General features: G+C 42.7%; 1 protein-coding gene across 2 annotated transcripts in view; it reads left to right on the top strand.

The window, feature by feature from the left end:
• The first annotated feature begins 3595 nt into the window (after positions 1 to 3595).
• LOC150020928 (actin-like protein 6A) overlaps positions 3596 to 22350 on the top strand; it is a 34294-nt gene continuing 15539 nt past the window's right edge. The window contains exons 1-5 of one of the 2 annotated variants that reach the window (XM_090274191.1): positions 3596 to 3618; positions 15378 to 15454; positions 15622 to 15796; positions 19530 to 19630; positions 21417 to 21514. In XM_090274191.1, the coding sequence (XP_090130317.1) occupies positions 15640 to 15796; positions 19530 to 19630; positions 21417 to 21514 (356 nt within the window). In that variant the 5' untranslated portion in view covers positions 3596 to 3618; positions 15378 to 15454; positions 15622 to 15639. The other variant, XM_090274184.1, reaches the window with a different exon arrangement.

A 22350-nucleotide genomic window follows, 5' to 3' on the forward strand; every position in this document is an offset into this window, starting at 1 on the left:
CTTTGTACATAATTCTTTTCTTCTCTCTTGCTGCTTTTAAGATTCTCTCTTTATCTTTAATTTTTGACATTTTGATTATAATGTGTCTTGGAGTGGTTCTCCCTGGGTCCAGTCTCTTGGGAACTCTCCTTGCTTCCTGGACCTGCAGGTCTATTCCCTTTCCCAAGTCTGGGAAGTTCTCCTTTATTATATTTTCACTCAATTTTTCAAGTTCTAGTTCATCTTCCTCGTTCTCTGGCAAACCAATGATTCTTATCTTGGGCCTTTTATAGCTGTCCCAGAGGTTTCTGATCCTTTCGTTGTTGCTTCCTATTTCCTCTCGCTGCATTGGTTGACTGCTTGTTCCTTCTCCATATTCCAGTTTGTTGAAATGAACTCTGGATTCCTCACCTTCTGTCTCGTATGTGGTTTTGTTCCTTTCGTTATGAAAGTTTTTCGCTTCTTTCATATCTTTTTCCTGCTCTTTTGTGAATTCTGTAAGCCACCTGATAACAATGGCCCAGAACTGAGCCTCTGACAGGTTTCTTATCTGTTCATCTGTCAAGTTCTCTATCTGCTGCCTGGTGAGTTGTGTTACCGGTATTTCTAAAGTTGCCTGCCTCATTTTGACAGATGCTTTTTGTTTTCTTGGGCTGGCTGTGGGGGCAGTGCCTGTGTACGCGTCACAAATTAGCGACCAGCGCCTGCTTGTCCGCGACCTATTTCGCAGCCCTGTGGTGCTTTCTTTGGGGGCGGGGGTCCAAGATGGATTCACACAGTTATTCAGGTAGGAGACTGGGATCCGTCCTCCCGCCCCCCTGGGCCTCACTGTTCAAGGCGATGCGGTGGCCGCTCTCCCCAGCTCCGGAGTCGCGCACCGCCAGGGACTTGGCCACCGGGACTCCTCTCCGGGGTCGCGCACCGCCAGGGACTTGGCCACCGGGACTCCTCGCCGGGGTCGCGCACCGCCAGGGGCTTGCGTAGCCGCTCTTCCCAGCTCCGGAGTCGCGCACCGCCAGGGGCTTGGCCACCGCTCCTCGCCGCCCGCCGCTCCGGGTGCAACCGCAAACAGCACTGCCCACTTTAACTCTTACCTGCCCAAATGGCACCGTTGGTTTATAACTTCATATGTTGGACTTCCGTGTAGTTTTATTTTCTGGAATTTCTAGTTATCCTTTGTTTTGAAGTAGTTGTATTCCTCTATAGTTGAAGAGGGAGACCTAGCGTGTCCGTCTAAGCCTCCATCTTGGCCGGAAGTCTAATTGGTTTCTTAACAGTATCCACAGTGACAGCTGTATTAAAGTGACAAAAGTTAACATATTTTAAAGTACTTAGGGAAACTTGCCAGATGTGTTACATGCATTATCTCAGGGCTCATTAAGCTCTTTCTATAAAGGGGTCTCAATAAATATGTTTCCCAGTTTAGTTGGCCACAGAGTCTCTGACTTAACTACTTAACTCTGCCTTTACAGAGCAAAAGCAGCCATAGAAGGGAGGACCACAAAAAAACCTGAATGATCTTCTGGAGGGAGAACCCTTGCTTGTAGTACTGGCTTCCCTAGCTAGGAGAGTGTTTTAGGAACCCATCTTTAGCAGTGTGCCAGCTGGCATTGTGAGAGGCTGTGATCAGCTTCAGTGAATTTTTTTTTGAAGACACTTTCAACTCATTTGCCCATTTCATGATGGGTGACTTTCGAGTGCACCTGCCTACACCGCACTGAGCGTGCAGCAGCTTTTGACCAAAAATTGCATGACCCTCATGCCCTACCCTCTCTAGTCTCCTAATCTCTCCCCAAGGAACATTTTGTTTGTTTGTTTCTCTGCATGAAAAAAAGTCCTCAAAGGGAAACATTTTGTTGATGTAGAAGAGAGGTGAAACAAAAAATGGCAGAAGCACTAAAAAGCATCAAAATCAATGAGTTCAAAAACTGTTTTGAGCAGTGGAAAAATTGTCTTGGTGGATGTATTCCATCTAAGGGAGACTACCTGAAGGTGACTAAAGTTTAAACATGTAAGAATAAATACACAATGTTTTATAAATTCTGGGTTGTTGTTTTAAGAATCCTCCCTCATAAGTGAATAAGCTTGGTGTGTTCCAATGAAACTTAGTTTATGGTCACTGAAATGTGAATTTCATATGCTTTTTACATGTCATAAAACACTATTAAAAGTATTTTAAAAAACCATTGAGAAATGGAAATCATTCTTAGCTCACAGGCCACACAAAAACAGAAAGCTGGTTGAATTTGGCCCTGGGCCTTCTGTTTACTGACTTTTGTATTATCTCATTGGGTTAGTGGGGGTTTCCATCTAAATGATCAGGTATATGGCGATTATACTGTCAAGTGAGTGGGAAAAAGTTTTCTCACTAGTCTTGCTCCCCACTCGGCTATCAGTCACTTTCTACCACACTGCTGCCACTGAGAGTGATGGGGCTTTGTTCTGTTGTTCTTCAGGTTAAGAGCAGCCCCTATATGTCTAGACTCTAGACAAACCAAGTTAAGAACTGATATTGATTACAAGGATATACAACTGATCTTGAGGGTTTTTTTTTTCTTTTTAGTTTTCTTTTCCTTTTTTTTTTTTTTGTTGTCTTTTTTTCTTTCTTTTTAAAGATTTTAATTTATTTTTAGAGAGAGGGGAAGGGAGGGATAGGGAATGAGAAACATCAATGTGTGGTTGCCTCTCACACACTGCCAACGGGGGACCTCTCCTGTAAACCAGGCATATGCCCTGACTGGGAATCAAACCAGTGACACTGTGGGTCACAGGCTGGAGCTCAATCCACTGAGCCACACCAGCCAGGGTTGTTGTTTGTCTTGAGGGTTTGAGTTGGACTTGTGTGACAGAATTGGATTTTCAGATCAAGCTACCTGCAATGTGGGCAAGCTGTAAAGCTAGAAGTGGCTGCATTAATTCAGGGAAGAGACTATGGCAACCCTTACTGGGCTGGCAGAAAGAGGAGACCAAGAAGAATAGGCAATTGGAATGTATTTAGGATCAGGTACTTGCTTGGATGAGGGCTGATTACATTATTCCGTGTTTTACACGAGAAAAGAGATTGATTACACATAGAAAAATAATTTGATTGGGATAGTATATAATCTTCTTTGAATTCACTTTAATTTACTGATTCCCTTACCCCAAAGTGGAGCGTTAACATTTTTATTTCAACACGAAGGTGAGTTGAAAATGCTATTTGGGCGGGGATGGGAGGAAGACAGGACGGAGTCTGCATTCACCACACTCTAATGCCGGGAATCAAGTCCGGAAACACTTTCGCCCAATTTCCAGACTGTTTCCAGAAGTTCATCTTCCTCTAGTGGGTTCCCACGGCTTCTCCGCGCCCAGCGGCAACTCCCCAGATCAGCCCCCTACACTTTTCCTCCTCCCAGTCACGTTCCCACCGCTGCAATCTCCCGCCTACTCGGAGAGCTCCGCCCCCTTCAGCTCCGCGACCCAATTTCTTCCCTTCTTTCGTAGCTTTCCCCTCGCTCCGCCCCAATGGCTGCCTTCGACTGGCTAACATGACAGTGCCGTGGTGAGATGCTCCAGAGATTAGTTTTGATTGGCTGAAGGATAGCCGGGCCTCTCGCGATTGGCTGAAAAGAGATGGCAGCAAGTGTGACTGCGCACTGGGTGGGTGGGCGCCGCTTTGTTGCCTGAGCTGGGGGGTGGCGGTGAAAGTTCAGGGGGTCGGAGGCAACAGCTTGTTAGTACCCGCAGTCGCTGTCTTTGCCCTCACGTCTCCCGGTAGCCTTCAAAGTAGGAATCGCGCCCGCAGGCAGCCATGAGCGGCGGCGTGTACGGGGGAGGTGAGTGAGCGCGAGCGCGGCGGGACTTCAGCGCACCGTTTCAGTGGGGGGGGGGGGGGGTTGTAGCCGCCGCCACAGCACTCCGCACCCCTCCCGTCGGCGGTCCCTTCCGGTCTCCGCTTCTCAGTATTCCTTCTTCCCTGCCCCATCTCCGCCCCACCCCGCACTGTGCGGATCCGGGCGCCCACCCGGTTTCCTGAGCGCCTCAGACTCCAGGAGTCGCCGCCCCCTGCGGCCCCTTTTAGCTTCGCCTCTAGAGGAGCCGTTTGGGAGATGCGCTCCTGTCCCACGGCAGGGAGTGAAGCTCCATCCGGAGATCGGCCTGCTGAGCCCCGGGTGGAGTGATCGGCCCCAGGGTCGTATATCTCCAGCGTCTCCATGGCTCGGCTGATTGGGGTGTGCGCGGGAGTTTAAACTTGGGAGTTCCCTGCAGTTTGCGAGCGTGGACGCAGGGTTTCCGCATCGTCCTGTAGATGGCACAGCGAGCGCGGGAGGTAGGTCTGATGGTGAGCGTGGTGGGCACTCAGGACGCAGCCTCCTGTCCGCACTCGGCGCTCCCACTGCCTCACACCCTTCACTAACTCTTGCCTGTGTGTTGACCGTGCATTCTCCAAGTTACTCCTGCAGGGCAATGCTCGGGCTTATTTTAGGAACACCCTTAGTTTAAGGAGGCTTTCCTTGGGTACACTGTGGTGCGGTAGAAAGACACCGGAACCAGGGAGTTAGAGCGACCTGAGTTGTAATACCAGCCTCACCATTCCTGTTGGGCTTGGGCCTTGGGCAGGTGACTTAACGTTTCCCAACTTCAGGCTTCTCAGTAGTGGAATGATAGTATCTAGTGTGAGGGTTCAGAACCAGACACCCCAAGATGTGCCTCAGTAGTATGCGGATTATTTAGAGTTAATGTCAGTTTTAGCTTCAGGCTGAAGAGAAACTTCGTCCATCCCTTTACCCAAAAGAACTTGAATTAGGGACCTTGCCCATAATAAGAGACTATCAACAATAGTCTCTTTTTCACTGACCTGTATGGCATAGCAAACTTTTATTTACTCAACTCCTGCTCTTATTATCATCCTGCAATGCATTATCTTACCCCTAGCTCAGAATGTCTTCTATACCTAGATACCCCTTCCTGTCTTGGAACCCCTGGTGCATGTGGGGGTCTCTGACTGTCTCATGTCTTTGGGGTTCCCATACACATCTAAATGTTAAATTTGGTTATTTTCTCCTGCTAATCTGTGTCATGTCTACTCGATTATTAGACCAGCCAAAAGAACCTTTAGGGTGAGGGAAAGTTTGTTCCTCCCCCACACTGGCCAGTGGGCTGGTTGTGAAGATGAAATAAGATGTTGCTACACTTGCACTCAAAGCGTGGTTCATGGAGCAATAGTTCAGCGTCACCTGCAAGCTTATAGAAATACAGACTGTCAAGCCCCAGGGTAAATCTACTGATTCAGAGCCTTCATTTTTGCAAGGAACCTAAGAGAGCACAGATGTATATGGTTCTTGTTTTGTGTGTCCGTTTGATGAGTTGGAGAACAAGGAGACAAAATGAAATTGTTTCTCTTGTTATTGTATCTAGGATGGATGCTGTTTCTGAAGAGGATGGCATTTTATTGGCAGAGGTTAAAAATAACGTTTTAAAGTTCTTAGTCTTTTGAGTGTAGCTTGAGTCTCTTTTGAGGTGATATGCTGACCCTCACCCCCTCCTTCCCTATTTATGGTCTTGGTTTAGATTTCTCAAATGTGAATGTCAGTAGTCTCCCATTTTACTTCGGAGAAAGCCAAGTGGATCCTCGTGGTTTACCCCTTCCCTGTCTGAAGATGCAGTCCTGATAGAAAAAACTGGGTCTGTGTGCCTTTGCCTCCTGGAGGCTGTGGACTTTATTTTGACCTTTAGGTCCACCGATCCAAAAATCTCAAGGCTGTTCACTGAGTACTTCCTTAAAAGGAATCATTTAATATGAGTAAGGTAGAAATGGATACAAATAATGTCAACAGCTAACATTTATTGACTGTATAATGTGTACCAAGATCTGTTCCAGATGCTTTTGATGCCTTGCATTTAATACCTTTATTTTTATTTTTTAAATGATACAAATGCCTTCTTTTTTAAAAACATTATTTGTTTATTTATTTATTGTGAGAGAGGAGGGGAAAGGAGAAAGAGAGGGAGAGAAACATCACTGTGTGGTTGCCTCTCACTTGCACCCCCAACTGGGGACCTGATGTACAAGCTAGTCATGTACCCCGACTGGGAATCGAATCAGGGACACTTGGTTCGCAGGCTGGTGCTCAATCCACTGAGCCACAGCAGCCAGGGCTTCGTCGTCGGCAGCCATCCGTCTCGAGAGACAATGGCGTAGCTTCTTGAGAGTCTATCTGCACCGCCGAGAATGGCTGTGCAGTCCGACTCGGGAGTGACAATCCCTGCCGCACTTGTTACAGGTGAAGGCAGATGGCTGTTGTTGCTGCTGTTGACGCTGCTTCCGCCTCGATCTTTTCTGGACCGCCTCCTCGTTGCGCGCAGCCTCTGCGCGTGACGTACCTTGCCTGACCGCGAGCCTCCAGGCTAGGCGGTCGTCTGCTTGAACTTCCCATGTGTTGAGATTGATGGAGCATTGTGTCATGTCCTTTTTGCAGATGTCTTTGAACCGCAGTTTTGGGCGCCCTGTCATCCTCTGGCCTTCTGCTAGCTCGCCGTAGAGGAGGTCTTTGGGAATACGGCCTGCATCCATTCTTTTGACATGGCCGAGCCACCTGAGGCGTCTCTCACTAAGAACTGCATGCAAACTGCTCATGTTAGCTCGCTTCAGCACCTCGGTGTTGGGGACCTTATCCTGCCAGGCGACATGCAGGACGCGTCGCAGGCACCTCATGTGGAAGCTGTTGAGTTTCCTTTCGTGCCTTGCGTAGGTGGTCCACGTCTCACTGCCATAGAGGAGAGTGCTGAGTACGCAGGCTTGGTAGATGCGCAGTCTGGTTTTCTCAGTGAGGCTGGAATTGTTCCACGCTCGCCGGTTCAGTTTGGCCATAACTGTGGCTGCCCTGGCGATTCTCCAATTGACCTCCAAGTCGACTGACAGAGAGCTCGAGATGGTGGACCCGAGGTAAGTGAAATCGTTGACAACCTCCAGGGTGTATCCGTCGATGGTGATGCATGGGGGAGTCCCCGTGCCTTGAGCCATAATGTTCGTCTTCGTCAGGCTGATGGCTAGTCCGAACTCCTTGCATGCGTGGGAAAGGCAAGTGACTAACTGCTGGAGTCCCTCTTCGGAGTGTGATGTCAAGGCTGCGTCGTCGGCGAAGAGCATCTCACGGATGAGCACCTCTTTGACTTTGGTCTTGGCTCGTAGACGGGCCAGGTTGTAGAGCTTGCCATCGGATCTGGTGTGAATGAAGACACCCTCGCTGCAGTCCTTAAAGGCGTATTGGAGGAGCATGGAGAAGAAGATTCCGAACAGCATAGGCGCGAGGACACAGCCCTGCTTTACTCCGCTGCTGACTGGGAAGGCCTCAGAGGTTGCGCCGTTGTAGGACACCGTGCTGTGCATGTTGTCGTGAAAGGACATGACCACAGCAAGCAGATGTGGTGGACAGCCAATCTTCCGTAGCAAGCTGAAGAGTCCGCTTCGACTGACCAGATCAAACGCCTTCGTGAGGTCGATAAAGGCGAGGTAGAGTGGTTTATGCTGCTCGTGACACTTCTCCTGCAGCTGGCGTAGGGAGAAGATCATGTCCACTGTTGATCGGCCAGCTCTGAAGCCACACTGGGACTCTGGGTAGACGCGGGAAGCAAGGGTCTGCAGGCGGGCAAGAGCGACCCGGGCGAATACTTTGCCAACGACGCTGAGGAGAGAGATGCCCCGGTAGTTGTTGCAGTAGCCAGGGCTTCTAATACCTTTATTAACTCAGTTTATCCGTAATAACCAACTACTATCCCCATTTTATTGAAGAAGCTGCCCAAAGTTACATAACTTTCTAGTAAATGGGGAGCAAGAATCTCTGGGATGAAGAAAAGGCATTTCAGTAAAAACCATTACTATTCTAAAAAGAGTTTTTGATTATGTTTTCATAAATAATTTTTCAAATATATAGCTACATATTCATGTATGGTTTAGGTATTCAGGATAAACATCTTGTTTTTCATTTGCTATCTAAATAGGTCATAAAGCCTGTTTCACATAAAAAGTCTTTAAAACTCACAAAATTAAGTATATGATTTTGTGTTTGAGCTAAATAGTGGGTCACATTTTCTAAAGGGTTTGCTGTGAAGAGCAACCAAACCTCCTACCTAAATTTTTTGTAATTAATTTAGTAGAGTGTATATTTATTTATTTTCAGAGGGAAGAGGAGGAAGGGGGTTGGAGGGAAGAGGAAACTCCCAGACTGACACAAGGGCCCTTAGGAGCAAGGGAATGGGGAAGGGGAAAGGGGGATGGAAGGGGGAGTGGAGACTCCCAGTCACCCACATGGGCCTGTAGGAATCACCTAGTGGAGTGTATTTTTAACTCGTATGCTTTTAAAAACATCTTTGTAATTTAAATTTTAAGTCACCACTGTCTTTTTTTTCTCTCCAATTATTACTTCTGACCAGAGTAGACACTGGTCTTTAGCTTTAGGCACAATGAGTAATTTTTCCAGATTTTTATACTCTGACTGGTTTCTGGGCCTACTCATTGCTCTTGCAGTCATCTTTAATGGTATTGCTTTACTTCAAACTCCTCTGCATAATAAAAATAAACAGTATACTACCAACCCAACTTTGATAAATTGTTAGTTTCCTCACTTTTGCATTCGTAAGTCTATCATTTAAACTTTTTCAGAATCATCTTCCGCATGAGCTGGGTCACCCTTGTCCATACAAAAAAACAAAAACAAAACAAAACAAAAAAACAACCAAACAAACAAAAGCACACACACACAAAAACCAGACTCTCCACCTCCACTTAAAGTCATTCAGTATCCTACTGGAATGTTTTAAGACCAGAAGATTGCCATCATTGCTTTGTGCTCTGCCAGCGAAATTATCTCTCTTAAACTTAGAAAAGCCATTTACTGTGAGGAAAAACAAAAATCTTCAAAAACATGAAAACAGCAGCATTTTTAGTAGAAAAGGGATCAAACCCTTGAAGGTTTTTAACCGTTAGAATGCATCCTAATTTTTAAATATCCAGACCTCTGAGGTTTTGATTTTAAGCCTTTGTCTCCCTTTGCCACCCTCTTATTTCGGATTCCTTGGCGCTTGGTGTTTACCCAAACAAGGTACAGGAAAAATGGGAAACTGAGCAGGTACAAAATTCAAAGAATCAATCATCTTACTTAAAATTTGACTATGTCCAAGACACCATACTAATTAAAACAGGAAAAAAACTGATTTGTTGGATTTTTAGGTTTAACAAAAAAATTTTTTGAGTGCTTGCTATTGTGCCTTTGACTTTAAAGAGCTGCCCGTCTTGTCGGTGAATTGATCAAGGAAATAGACACCATATTTCATTTATTTTTAGTTGTACATTTTTTCATCACACTTGAGGAACGGAGTATTTTTTCATATTGATGGTGTGGCAGAGTTTAATTGGCAGCATTCCCCCCACCCCTGGATTTTTCAGCCTTTAATCTTCCAAATCTTCTCTGACTACATTCTTATGATTTTCTTCCTCATACATTTGCCATTTTTTGACAGTGCTTCCTTTTCCTGTCTGGATGAGTATTTCTTCTTTATATTTTTGTTTGTTGGACTTCCATGCAGCTTGGTTTTCTGGAACTTCTGGTTGTCTCTAGTTTTGAGGTAGTTGTATTCCTTCTTAGTGGTGGAGGGAGATACAGTTTGTCTGTTTAGGCCGCCATCTTGGCTGAAAGTTTGGACCAGCAGCATGTTTTTTTCTTGGTGATGTTTCTTATAGTTTATAGCATCTTATATTGATGAGAAAAGGTAACTTACTCAATGAAATATGTTCAGTAATGACAATATTTAGGATACAAAGGTAACAGACAAAGTTATCAACTCTGTTGGGTAGTCAGGGAACTTTACAAGAAAGGTTATGGGGATGATGGAAGGAAGCGGAGGGAGGGACAGCATATGCAAAGGGTAGCTGAGTGAGATCACATGGTGTCCTTAATGAGTCTCCGCTTTCTTTTCATTGAAGGACTTATGTTCAGAGTTACAACTTTGAAAGATCGCAGTGTAGCAGTTTAAAGGGAGGACAGAGAAGATGAAGAGATAGAAGCACAATACCTGTACTGAACTATAGGAATCCCTTGTTTCGATAAGAGCTTGACTCAGAGCAGGGGCAATGATATTAAGAAGGAAGGGATTTGAGAAGTATTTAACAAATATGTGGCAGAAATTGATGTGGGGTAAGAAATATAAAGGTGTTCATGATTCTGAAAAAATTCAGAGGTTTTTTTGCTTCTGGTGATTGTGGCCACTAACTGTGATAAGCAATGCTTCAATTAGATTAGACAGGATGGAGAAAAGACACTGGTTCAGATATGTTGAATATGCTGATATACAGTAAGAAGTTCAAGATGTGGATCTAGACAAAGGTGAGGGCTTGAAAGAGATTTGATATTGGAATTATTAGGATTTAGGTAGAAGTTGAGGCTATAGGAGTGGAGCAGATTACCTAAGAAAGGGTATCTTAGGGAAAGGGCTCCTAAACAGGGTCCCTGGCATTCTTTAGGATTCCATGGGTAGAATTAAATTTTATTATAATTGGTTTCTTATATAATCTATTTTAAAACAGTCTTAAGAAGGGATTCATAGTTTCCTAAATCATCTGTACTGGTTTGCTAGGGATACCATAACAAAGTACCAAAGACTGAGAGTCTTAAACAACAGAAAATAATTTTCTTAAGAGTTCTGGAGGGTAGGAATCTGAGGTGAAGCTGTCTGCAGGACTGTATTCTTGGAGGTCTTTCTCCTTGGCTTAAATCGGTGTCCTCGCCCTGTTCCAAAGCTCTTTCCTCTGGATACATCTGTGTCTTAATTTCCTCTTCATATACAGAAGAACGCCGGTTGTATTGGATTAGAGCCCCCCCTAATGGTCTCCTTTTAATTTAATCACACCTTGAAAGATCTTCTATTCAAATATAGTCACATTCTGAGGTGCCAGGGGTTAAGACTTCAGCGTATGAATTTTAGGGAAAACAATTCAACCTAGAACACTGTCTGTAGGGTCCATGACACAGAAAATGTTAAGAGACCTGTTGCAGGACAAAAGATTGATTCTTCAGAACAAGAGTTGAAATTTTTGTTTAAACAGGCAATTATGAATATATTTAGGATATTTCTGGTTAATCAAACTGTTAAAGTTTACTAATACATGTTTGTTGGCAAACTAATTACTATTTGTACTTGACTTTCCACGCTATGGTGAAAACAAAGGCAGTGTTCTGCTTTTTTTAGACTCTTACTTTCAGACAAAATGATTGTGACCCAAGAAATGTATAGAGAAGGTTAATTACATTGGGAAATACAGAAACTTCCTCTCAAATTAGACATAAAAATAGGTGGCTGTTCATTATTTTTAAATGAAAATGAGCTCATTATTCTGTAAAGATAGCATTTCTAAATTGAATATCTGAAGTATAGTAATTGATTTTCTTCATTCTGTTTTATTTAAAAATTTTTTGAAGTAGTTCAAACATACTAAAAAATAAAGTACATATGTAAGTTTGTGATACTTTTGTACTTATTACTTAGATTAAATAGATATAATATTCTGCCATATTTGCCTTATATATTTTAAGAAATAAAATGTTATTGATAAAGTTCCCCCTCTTTTTCTCCTAGAGCTATGTAACGTTCGTAGACCACATCCATCATGTTTTTATACTTTTACTAAGTGTTTACATATCTACAGTGAACTAAGAAGTATCATAATGTGTGTGTGTGTGTATAGTAAGTAGCTTTTTAAAATTATTCTTTTGAGATTTTTCCATATTGACACATGTAAATTCTAGATCACTCCTTTAATTGGTGTATAGTATTTCAGTATTTGAATAAACTGTAGTTTATCTGTTTCTCTACTGAGAGACCATTAGATTATTTCTACCTTTTCCCATGGCAAACAGTGTGACAGTAATAATTATCATAGCAGCTATCACTGACAGTGCTTGTTATGTGCCAGGTGCTGTTCTAAGTCGTCGGCAGCCGTCCGTCTCGAGAGACGATGGTGTAGCTTCTTAAGAGTCTATCTGCACCGCCGAGAATGGCTGTGCAGTCCGACTTGGGAGTGACACGGTATCTGTCTCCTCCCGTGTTGAATCGACATCTTACGATGACGCTGGAGTGTCCTCTCCAGTGAAGCTGAAGCTACAGAGCCTGGGCAGGGTAATATGGAGGGTCTGCTGTTGCCCATGCAGCAGACCCCCCCTCTCTTCGCAGCTGAAGGGTCCAAGGGAAAGACGGAGTCGATACAGCTTGGGTTCAGGTGCGCCGCAGGAGTTGCCGGTGTTGACTACAACGTCAAACCGCCTTAGGGACTCCGGCTCCGGATTTTCTGTCGGGGTTTACTCCCTTAGCCTTTCCCCTGAAGAGGTATGCCGCAAGGCAGCGGAGGTTTTTTGGAGTCAGAGTTTTCCTTCTCTGGCTGTTCTAAGTACTTGGATACATTAAAGCATTTAACACATTTAATCATTATAGCATCCTATGAGATAGGAAACGAAGGCAAAGAGGTTAGTAAATCGTCCAAGGTCACATACCTAGTAAACATTCTGGTAGGTGTTTTTTATAATATATGTGAGAGTGCTGCTTTATAGAAGATATGTGAAATTTCTGTGTATGCACTGGTTATTCCAGTTTGTAGTTTTTACTGGCAGATACATAAAAGCTCCTCTTTCCCTACATCTTTGACAACACTTAGTCTTATCCAACCTATCAATTTTTGCCAATTTATTGGAGGTAAATAGTATTTCTTTATTATTATTATTATTATTATTATTATTATTATTGAAGATTTTATTTATTTATTTTAGAGAGAGGGGAAGGGAGGGAGAAAGAGAGGAAGAGAAACATCAATGTGTGGTTACCTCTTGTGCATCCCTAGCTGGGGACTGGGCCTGCAACCCAGGCATTTGCCCTGATTAGGAATCGAACTGGCGACCCTTTTGTTCTCAGGCTGGTACTCTATCCACTGAGCCACACCAGCCAGGGCTATTATTTTTAATAATTGAAAAATTCCTTTTTTGAAAAATCAGTGCCTGGAAAATCCAAGTGCTTTGTTGTAGGACCATACTATTTGAACTGAAGTACTTCTAAAGTATATTTGAGACTTTTCTTTGACTTTGACCAGGTTTTTCCCTCAGCATTAAATTTTTCCTAAAAATCTTTAGAATGTGCAAACTTTGATGATACCTTCATTTTAATAATTTTTCCTTGGCCTGTATTATTATACCATAAACTCTTATTCTTCAGGATCTCTGTTTAGGATTTTGCTGAGTTTCTTTCCTAATTGCTTGGAGTGTTATTTTCCTTAACATACGAGAAATGGTACGTAAATATACTGGATATCTTTCCTTTGCTCCTCCAGATCCACGTACCACACATTTCCACCCGCTCTGTGCCCTTGGACACTAACCCTTATAGACTGTATTGGTGGACTCCCTTGACCTCTGGTTTTGCCAGTGGGGGTAACCATACTTCCTGCATTGTGTTTCTTATTTGTTACAATTATTAATAGGGTCTCTTTCACACTCAGAAGTAGCCCGGTTTGGATGAGAAATTACAACAACACCCTAGCCCATGGGGTGGGGAAATAGAGAGGCTGGCATGTTTATCAGCCTGGTTCTTTCCTCTAGGGGTCAGCCAGCCCTTAACTGAAAGTCACAGCTTCTGCCAGGTAGCCCTCCAACCACACAATTCTCTGGGTTCTGGAATAACTTTCTTCTCCATTTCTTCAATTCTAAGGGTGGCAACAGATCTCTGATATTATAAGCCTGAGGGTATCATACTGTTTTTTTTTTTTTCTTATTATCCTATATTATGCCCTATATCTTTGTAAATAGTCCCTTTAACTGTCCACCACATCTGCTTGCTGTGGTCATGTCCTTTCACGACAACATGCACAGCACGGTGTCCTACAACGGCGCAACCTCTGAGGCCTTCCCAGTCAGCAGCGGAGTAAAGCAGGGCTGCGTCCTCGCGCCTACGCTGTTCGGAATCTTCTTCTCCATGCTCCTCCAATACGCCTTTAAGGACTGCAGCGAGGGTGTCTTCATTCACACCAGATCCGATGGCAAGCTCTACAACCTGGCCCGTCTACGAGCCAAGACCAAAGTCAAAGAGGTGCTCATCCGTGAGATGCCCGACGACGCAGCCTTGACATCACACTCCGAAGAGGGACTCCAGCAGCTAGTCACTTGCCTTTCCCACGCATGCAAGGAGTTCGGACTAGCCATCAGCCTGACGAAGACGAATGTTATGGCTCAAGGCACGGGGACTCCCCCATGCATCACCATCGACGGATACACCCTGGAGGTTGTCAACGACTTCACTTACCTCGGGTCCACCATCTCGAGCTCTCTGTCAGTCGACTTGGAGGTCAACCAGAGAATCGCCAGGGCAGCCACAGTTATGGCCAGACTGAACCGGCGAGCGTGGAACAATTCCAGCCTCACTGAGAAAACCAGACTGCGCATCTACCAAGCCTGCGTACTCAGCACTCTCCTCTATGGCAGCGAGACGTGGACCACCTACGCAAGGCACGAAAGGAAACTCAACAGCTTCCACATGAGGTGCCTGCGACGCGTCCTGCATGTCGCCTGGCAGGATAAGGTCCCCAACACCGAGGTGCTGAAGCGAGCCAATATGAGCAGTTTGCATGCAGTTCTTAGCGAGAGACGCCTCAGGTGGCTCGGCCATGTCAAAAGAATGGATGCAGGCCGTATCCCCAAAGACCTCCTCTACGGCGAGCTAGCAGAAGGCCAGAGGATGACAGGGCGCCCAAAACTGCGGTTCAAAGACATCTGCAAAAAGGACATGACACAATGCTCCATCAATCTCAACACATGGGAAGTTCAAGCAGACGACCGCCTAGCCTGGAGGCTCGCGGTCAGGCAAGGTACGTCACGCGCGGAGGCTGCGCGCAACGAGGAGGCGGTCCAGAAAAGATCGAGGCGGAAGCAGCGTCAACAGCAGCAACAACAGCCATCTGCCTTCACCTGTAACAAGTGCGGCAGGGATTGTCACTCCCGAGTCGGACTGCACAGCCATTCTCGGCGGTGCAGATAGACTCTCGGGAAGCTACGCCATCGTCTCTCGAGACGGACGGCTGCCGACGACGAGTCCCTTTAATAAGTAAACTCTATTCAAATTACCCAGTTTTAGTTTAGCATCTCTTTCCTGATTGAACTTCTACTGATACACCATTTATGACATTATATTTTAATTAAATGAATCTTTAGTTTAAGGTGTATTTAAAATAAAGCTAGGTTCAAAGTAGTAATAGTATGAATGTAATGCCTGTTTTAATGTTTATAGAGCTTTCATATATATTTTCATTTTAAACATGTTAAGTACTTTTTAAATTCTCATATGATACTTGTAAGTTTTTAATGTTAGTTATTTTCTCATCTTTCCAGATGAAGTTGGAGCCCTCGTTTTTGACATTGGATCCTATACTGTGAGAGCCGGTTATGCTGGTGAGGACTGTCCCAAGGTAAGTGTAATGTTAGAGTTAATTGGCTAGGTAAGGGCCATTCATGTACAACTAAATTTATGCAGAAATACTGACTCAAATATGATACAAGACTTGAGTTCAGGGAGGAAAATAACTCCTTGATAAAAGCAGGCAAAGCTAATGTGTCGTGTTTTTGACTCTTACAGGTGGATTTCCCCACAGCTATGGGCATGATGATAGAAAGAGATGATGGAAGCACATTGATGGAAATAGATGGTGATAAAGGCAAACAAGGCGGTCCCACCTATTGCATAGATACTAATGCCCTGCGTGTTCCCAGGGAGAATATGGAGGTCATTTCACCACTGAAAAATGGGATTGGTATGTTTTTTTTCTATGTAATTGATTATAAACACAGAATATACTGGGTACACATATTAGATGTAAAGCAACAGCTTCTTATAAGTTGAACATCAATTTTTAAAAGATTTTATTTACTTGTTTTTAAAGAGAGGGGTCGGGAGGGAGATAGAGAGGGAGAGAAACATCCATGTGTGTGAGAAACATTGATAAGTTGCCTTTCACATGCCCCCGACTGGAGATCTGACCCACAATCCAGGCATGTGTTCCAATTGGGAATTGAACGAGCGACCTTTTGGTTCACAGTCTGGCGCTCAGTCCACTAGGCCACATCAGCCAGGGCATCAGAAATTATTATTATTATTATTTTTGTGTGGAAGCAGGCAACGGGTTTATTGAGGGCACAAGGGAGGAAGGGGGTGGAAGGGAGAGGCAATTCCCAGACCTACTTGAGGGCCCATAGGAACAAGGGGAATGGGGAGCAGGGGAATGGTGACTCACAGCCTCCAAGCAAGCCTATAGGAGTCCCCAGAATTTTTTTCTTTTTATTCTGCAAACTGATGCTCCAGATATTGAGAATACAAAGATGCATAAAACATGTTTCTTCTTCTGAAGAAACTCATAGGTAGGAGGCATAGATGTATATATACAAATATGTGGGGTAAGTGTCATACTATAACTATGTCTGATAATCAGTGGGATTAGAGAGGAATGGCATTAACTCTGTTATTGGGGGTCAGTGATGGTGTTCCCAAAGGAGGTAACTTTTGTACTGAGTCTTGATCAATGAATAAGAATTAGCCTGACTGTCAAGAACAGATAGAACAGAGCACCCAGCATGTGTGAAGAGATGGAGTTGTGGATGTTTAGAAATGTCATCAATTACATATGGCTATAACATTGGGTGCCTTATGGCCAGATGCAGGGAAGGACAAGAAAAGTTCTGGACACTTAGAAGTCCAGCGACTTTCATTGTTTTCAGCTGTGACATTTAGATTTATACTAAGAAGGGGAGAAAGAAATTAAAACAACTAACAAAGTCTATTGACTGAAAAATATATCCTCCTAGGCCTGTGGAAGTGAGTTGTACAAATAATGACATCTCTTCTTTGGACTGTGGCAGAAAAAGTTTGTAAACTCTTGAGTTGTCAGTTAGTGTCAGATAACTTAAGAGAGGTCAAGCAAAATTACCAATATGAAGTATTCACTGGATTTGCCCATTAAAAGGTCAGAAGTGACTTAGCCAAACAATTTTAATGGAATATTCATGGGGAAGCAAAATTGGTAACATATTGTATTATTGTCTGAATATTTTTTATGCCTTTTAATTTTATTTTTTAAATTGGCTGTAAGGTTTTTTTAAAATAATTAAAAAAAATTGATTATGCTATTACAAGTTGTCCCAATTTTCCACCATTGACCCTCTCCACCTATATCCCCCTTCCTTCCAGCCGACCCCCCTGCCTTAGTTCATGTCCATGGGTCATGCATGTAAGTTCTTTGGCTTCTCCATTTCCTATATTATTCTTAACTATCCCCTGTCTATTTTGTACCAACCAATTATGCTTCTTAATCCCTGCACCTTTTCCTTCATTCTCCTCCTTCCCCCCTCCCAGCATATAACCCTCCAAATGTTCCCCATATCTATGATTCTGTTCCTATTCTTGTTGTTTACTTGGTTTGCTTTTTTTAGATTCAGTTGTTGAGAATTCGTTACCATTTTATAGTTCATAGTTTTGATCTTCTTTTTCTGAAATAAGTACCTTTAACATTCCATGTTATAATGGCTTGTTGATAATGAACTCCTTTAGCTTTACCTTGTCTGGTAAGCACTTTATCTGTCCCTCCATTAGCTTTGCTGGGTAGGGTCATCTTGGTGGTAGGTCCTTGATTTTCATCACTTTGAATACTTCTTGCCCGTCCCTTCTTGCCCACAAAGTTTCTTTTGAGAAATCAGCTGACAGTCTTATGGGAACACTTTTGTAGGTAACTGTTCTTTTCTTTTGCTGCTTTTAAGATTCTCTTTATCTTTAACCTTTGGCATTTTAATTATGATGTGTCTTGGTGTGTTCCTCTTTGAGTCTAACTTGTTTGTGACTCTTTGCTTCCTGGATTTAAATGTCTATTTCCTTAACCAAATTAGGGAAGTTTTTTTTCATTATTTTTTTTATGTAAGTTTTCAATTTCTTGCTCCTTCTCCTCTCCTTCTGGTATCCTTGCAATTCTGATGTTGGTACGTTTGGAGATGTCCCAGAGGCTTCTTATACTATCCTCATTTTTTTGAATTCTTGTTTCTTTGTTTTGTCCTGGTTTTGAATGCTTATTTCTTCCATATTCCAAATTGTTGATTTGAATCCCACCTCCCTCCCCGTCACTGTTGGTTCTCTGTAGATTTTTATTTATTTCACTTAGTGTAACCTTCATTTCTTCCTTTATATTGTTGCCATACTCAATGAATTCTTTGAGCATCCTGATCACCTGTGTTTTGAACTCTGCCTCTGATTTGGCTAACTCCGTTTCATTTAGTTCTTTTTCTTGGGTTTTGTTCTCTTCTTTCATTTGGGCCATATTTCTTTGTTTCCTCAATTTGGCAGCCTCCCTGTGTTTGTTTCTGTGTATTAGGTAGAGCGGCTTTGACTCCCTGTCTTAGTAGCATGGCCCATTGTAGAAAAGGCATCTGCAAATTGAGTGGGGCGGAGCCTTAGGTAATCATCAGGTTGGGGCAACCAGCTTCACTACTTTGTGGCTCCATTTGTGGGGAGATCTCAGAGAGGGGACAGTGCTGCTGCTTGGCTTCTGGAGGTTTACCTGGCACTCACCATTTCCAGTCACTTCACCCACTCCCTGTATATGAACGGAGTCCTTCCCAGTTGTTGCCCTGTTGCTGAATCCCATAGTGGGTTCGTTTATGTACATTCTAAGACCATGTGGGCCTTTTAAGCGGAGTCTTCTGAAAATCTGGCAGTTTCTTCTGCCCTCCCAACACCTCCTGGTTATTACAGCCAGAAGTTATGGAGATTTATCTTCCTAGTACTGGCATTCTGGGCTGTGGTCTGGCCTTGGGCTAGGATCGCTTGCTCCCAAGGTATCCCTCCTGATTTTTATCCAACACACGAATGTGGGATTGCCCCTTCTGCCACCCCAGCCACGTCTCCATGCCACACTGCATCTCCTCACCTTTCTGCCTGTCTCTGCATCTCCACACCTCCTACCCATCTGGATGAATGTGGCTCCTGTAAATCCTTGGTTGTTAGACTTCCATACAGTTCGATTTTCTGACAGTTCTGGGTATTATTTATTTTGAGGCTTATTTGTAATTCTTTCGGTGGTTGTGTAAGGAGGTGAGCATGTCTACCTATACCTGTATCTTGACTGAAGTCTCAGATTGTAAGTTTTTGAATGTCTGGTCTACATCATACAGTTCTTACCATTCTGGTAGGGCATACTGGGCCTCTAGAAGTACTTACTGAGTAATATTTATATGGTACTTTAAGTCTATTATGCACATTATTTACATTTGGCACAGGTTTTGGTGTTGTGATACTATAGGAGCTGGAGGAACCAAAAAAAATGTTCTGTATCTAGAAGCAAAGATGATGTCTATATCAAGTACTGTGTTATGAATTATATCTGTAGAATATGGAGGTTCTGTATATTAAAGTATTTAATGGAAGTCATAGGAACAGTCTCTCCAAAGATGCTGTATTGATCTCCAACTAAGCATTGTTTTCAAGGTTTTAATTTTACATTCCAGTTGAAGACTGGGATAGTTTCCAGGCTATTTTGGATCATACCTACAAAATGCATATCAAGTCAGAACCCAGCCTGCATCCTGTCCTCATGTCAGAAGCACCGGTAAGAACAAGGCTTTCTTTTCTAATATTTTCTCTTTTTTTTCCCCCCATTCACTTGAAAAATTTTTTTCTTTAAAGAGGCATAGAAATTTATATTTTGATGTTTGAAAATTAGGGGTAGGGTGATTAATTTTTAAATAATATTATAATTTTTATTTTATTTCAATAAATAAAATATTCAAAGAATATTATCAAAGCACCAAAATGGGTTCTGGTGGTTATTTATCTATTTTTTACAGGGATTTACTTAACACTAGAATCTTTGGGCTGCTTCCCATTTTGGTTTCTGAATTGTCCCTTGTGCCACAAGTGCAGGACACATCTGCTTTTATACTCAGGCCTCCGGGAGAGAAGTCAGATGTTGACTAAGGGTTGCAAATTGCTAGACTGAGGTCTCTTGTGAATACATAAATTATCAATATACTGTTATTGTTTGTAACCTTTAGTGTCTTTTTTGTGTGTATATTTTATTGATAATGTTGTTACAATAGTTCCAATTTTTTTTCCCCTTTGCTCCCCTCCACCCAGTACCCTCCTTCCCCCAGCAACCCCACCCTCCTTAGTTCATGTCCATGGGTCATTCTTTGGCTTCACCCTTTCCTGTATTCTTTTTTAAAAATTAATTAATTAATTTTTTACAACAATAAAAAAGAACAATTCCCCCCTCTCAGACTTAAGATCCTTTATAATCTTATAAAGGACAATGGGCGAAGGTCTTATGCTCCTCTAGCTGCTTCAAGCTGGGCATGGTCATTGTACTACCTACCCTTGGGTCCAGAAATCCCTAATAAGAGTGGGGGTGTGGAGGGGGAGTGGCCTTCCCACATGGGGAAGGATCGTGCAGACTCCAGGTCAGTTGGCTGTCCCCGGACAACAGCATGCTTGATTTAACAGGCTGGCATCCTTGTTTTGTTCTGGGGGCAACAGATTTGGCAACATTCAATCCATAACCACTCAATGACAAAAGGCAGGGATTAATTTTTCAATGTCCCATATTAGGGGGAAAGAAAAAAAAAAAGGCTCTTTGGAGGAAGGTGTGCAAGGCATGTTGCACCTGTCCAAAACCGTTTTGCCCACAATACTCAGTTGGGGATTCTAGTGTCTTTTTGAGTAGCAGCTACACGTGGAAGGGTTTGGTGGTTTAAAATTCATACTTAGGATTTTGATCACTGGATTCACTCTTAAGATTTTTTTAGAGGGTTTAATTTGGCATTCTTTAATGGAATTTGGGAAGTTCAACTGTGGTTAGCATTTTTTGACATATCTCCTACTTTTTAAAAATGTTTATTATTTATGCTGTTGCAGTTGTCCCATTTTCCCCCTTTGTACCCTTCCACCCAGCCCGTCCCCCACTTCCATAGTCAGTCCCTACACCCTGGTTCATGTCCATGGGTCCTTCATGTATGTTCTTTGTCTAATCACTTCACCTGCTCTGTCCCTTCTTACAACTGTCAGTCTGTTTCATGATACTCTTAAGAGTTAATAATACTTTGTTTATAAGAATCTTAATTTTCCTTTATTTTCTAGAATTCATAGCAATTTTACACACTAAATAATAACCAAATTTTAATTTGTATTTAATTTATTTATTAACTATTTACAAATAAATAGAAATGAATTAAATATAATAAAATTGTTATTATGACGGTTATTTGCCATGGTATTTTATTGTTTTTAATGTTTTATGATTTGTCAATACAGTACTGTAATACATCTTGAGATAATACAACATTTTTGTTTTTAAACCACAAATGACTTGCTTTTTTTTTTTTTTCCTTCTTATCCAGTGGAATACTAGAGCCAAGAGAGAGAAACTGACAGAGTTGATGTTTGAACACTACAACATCCCCGCGTTCTTCCTTTGCAAAACTGCAGTTTTGACTGCGTATCCTTGAAAGAGTAAAGCTTAGCTTTTCTCTGAAAGTAAAGGTGGTGCCCCTAAAGATGATGCCCCAGCAGGGGGACATGAGCTAATTCTTTCTTGTTCAAAACTTTGGGGTGTTTTCTCTCTCGCTTTTTCGCTATCCATCTTTTAGTGTTTCTTATTGGAACTGATACACCAGAAAATATGAGAGGGTAAGGGAAAGACACACCCAAATCCTGCTTGTTAACAAGGTTCTTAAGAATTTTGTTCTTTGAAGGAGAATGTGCACAGTGGGCAGTCTTGTAGCCAACTGGGTAGCGCAGTTCAAAGACCACTGTTTACTCCCTCCCCTCCAATACCATAGAAAAGTAGAAATTGGCTAGAACTAACTTCACTTAAGAATTGATCACCAGATAGTTATTACAAGCATATTAAGGGGCAGATATGGAAATATGCCGTCACCTTAAAGAATCTGTAATGTAATATTCTAGTTAGAAGCTAAGTAACAGATTTAAATAGTACTTCAAAAAACCATTGGCAAAAGTCATAGAAGTACATGATTAATTTGAAATATTTGTATAGCAATTGTGGCAGTTCAGCAGAGTAATATAGTAGCCTAACAACCTTTATGTAAAAAAAAAAAAAGGTTGTGTGATATGAGAGAAAGAGCTTTATATTTCGAGTTCAAGTTGCAGTGCTTACATTCGTGTGATCTTGGATTTGGTATTAAAAACCTGAACTTCACTTTTACTCACTTATCTTGTATATCTTCCTGGATTGCTATTATATACAAGTAAATTTTATGTGAACATGAGGATCACTATGGTAACTAATTTAATATTTGTCATTAGTGCCAT

Source organism: Furipterus horrens, unplaced genomic scaffold, assembly GCF_987537825.1.
Source record: "Furipterus horrens unplaced genomic scaffold, mFurHor1.1.pri manual_scaffold_1, whole genome shotgun sequence".
Lineage (NCBI taxonomy): Eukaryota > Metazoa > Chordata > Mammalia > Chiroptera > Furipteridae > Furipterus > Furipterus horrens.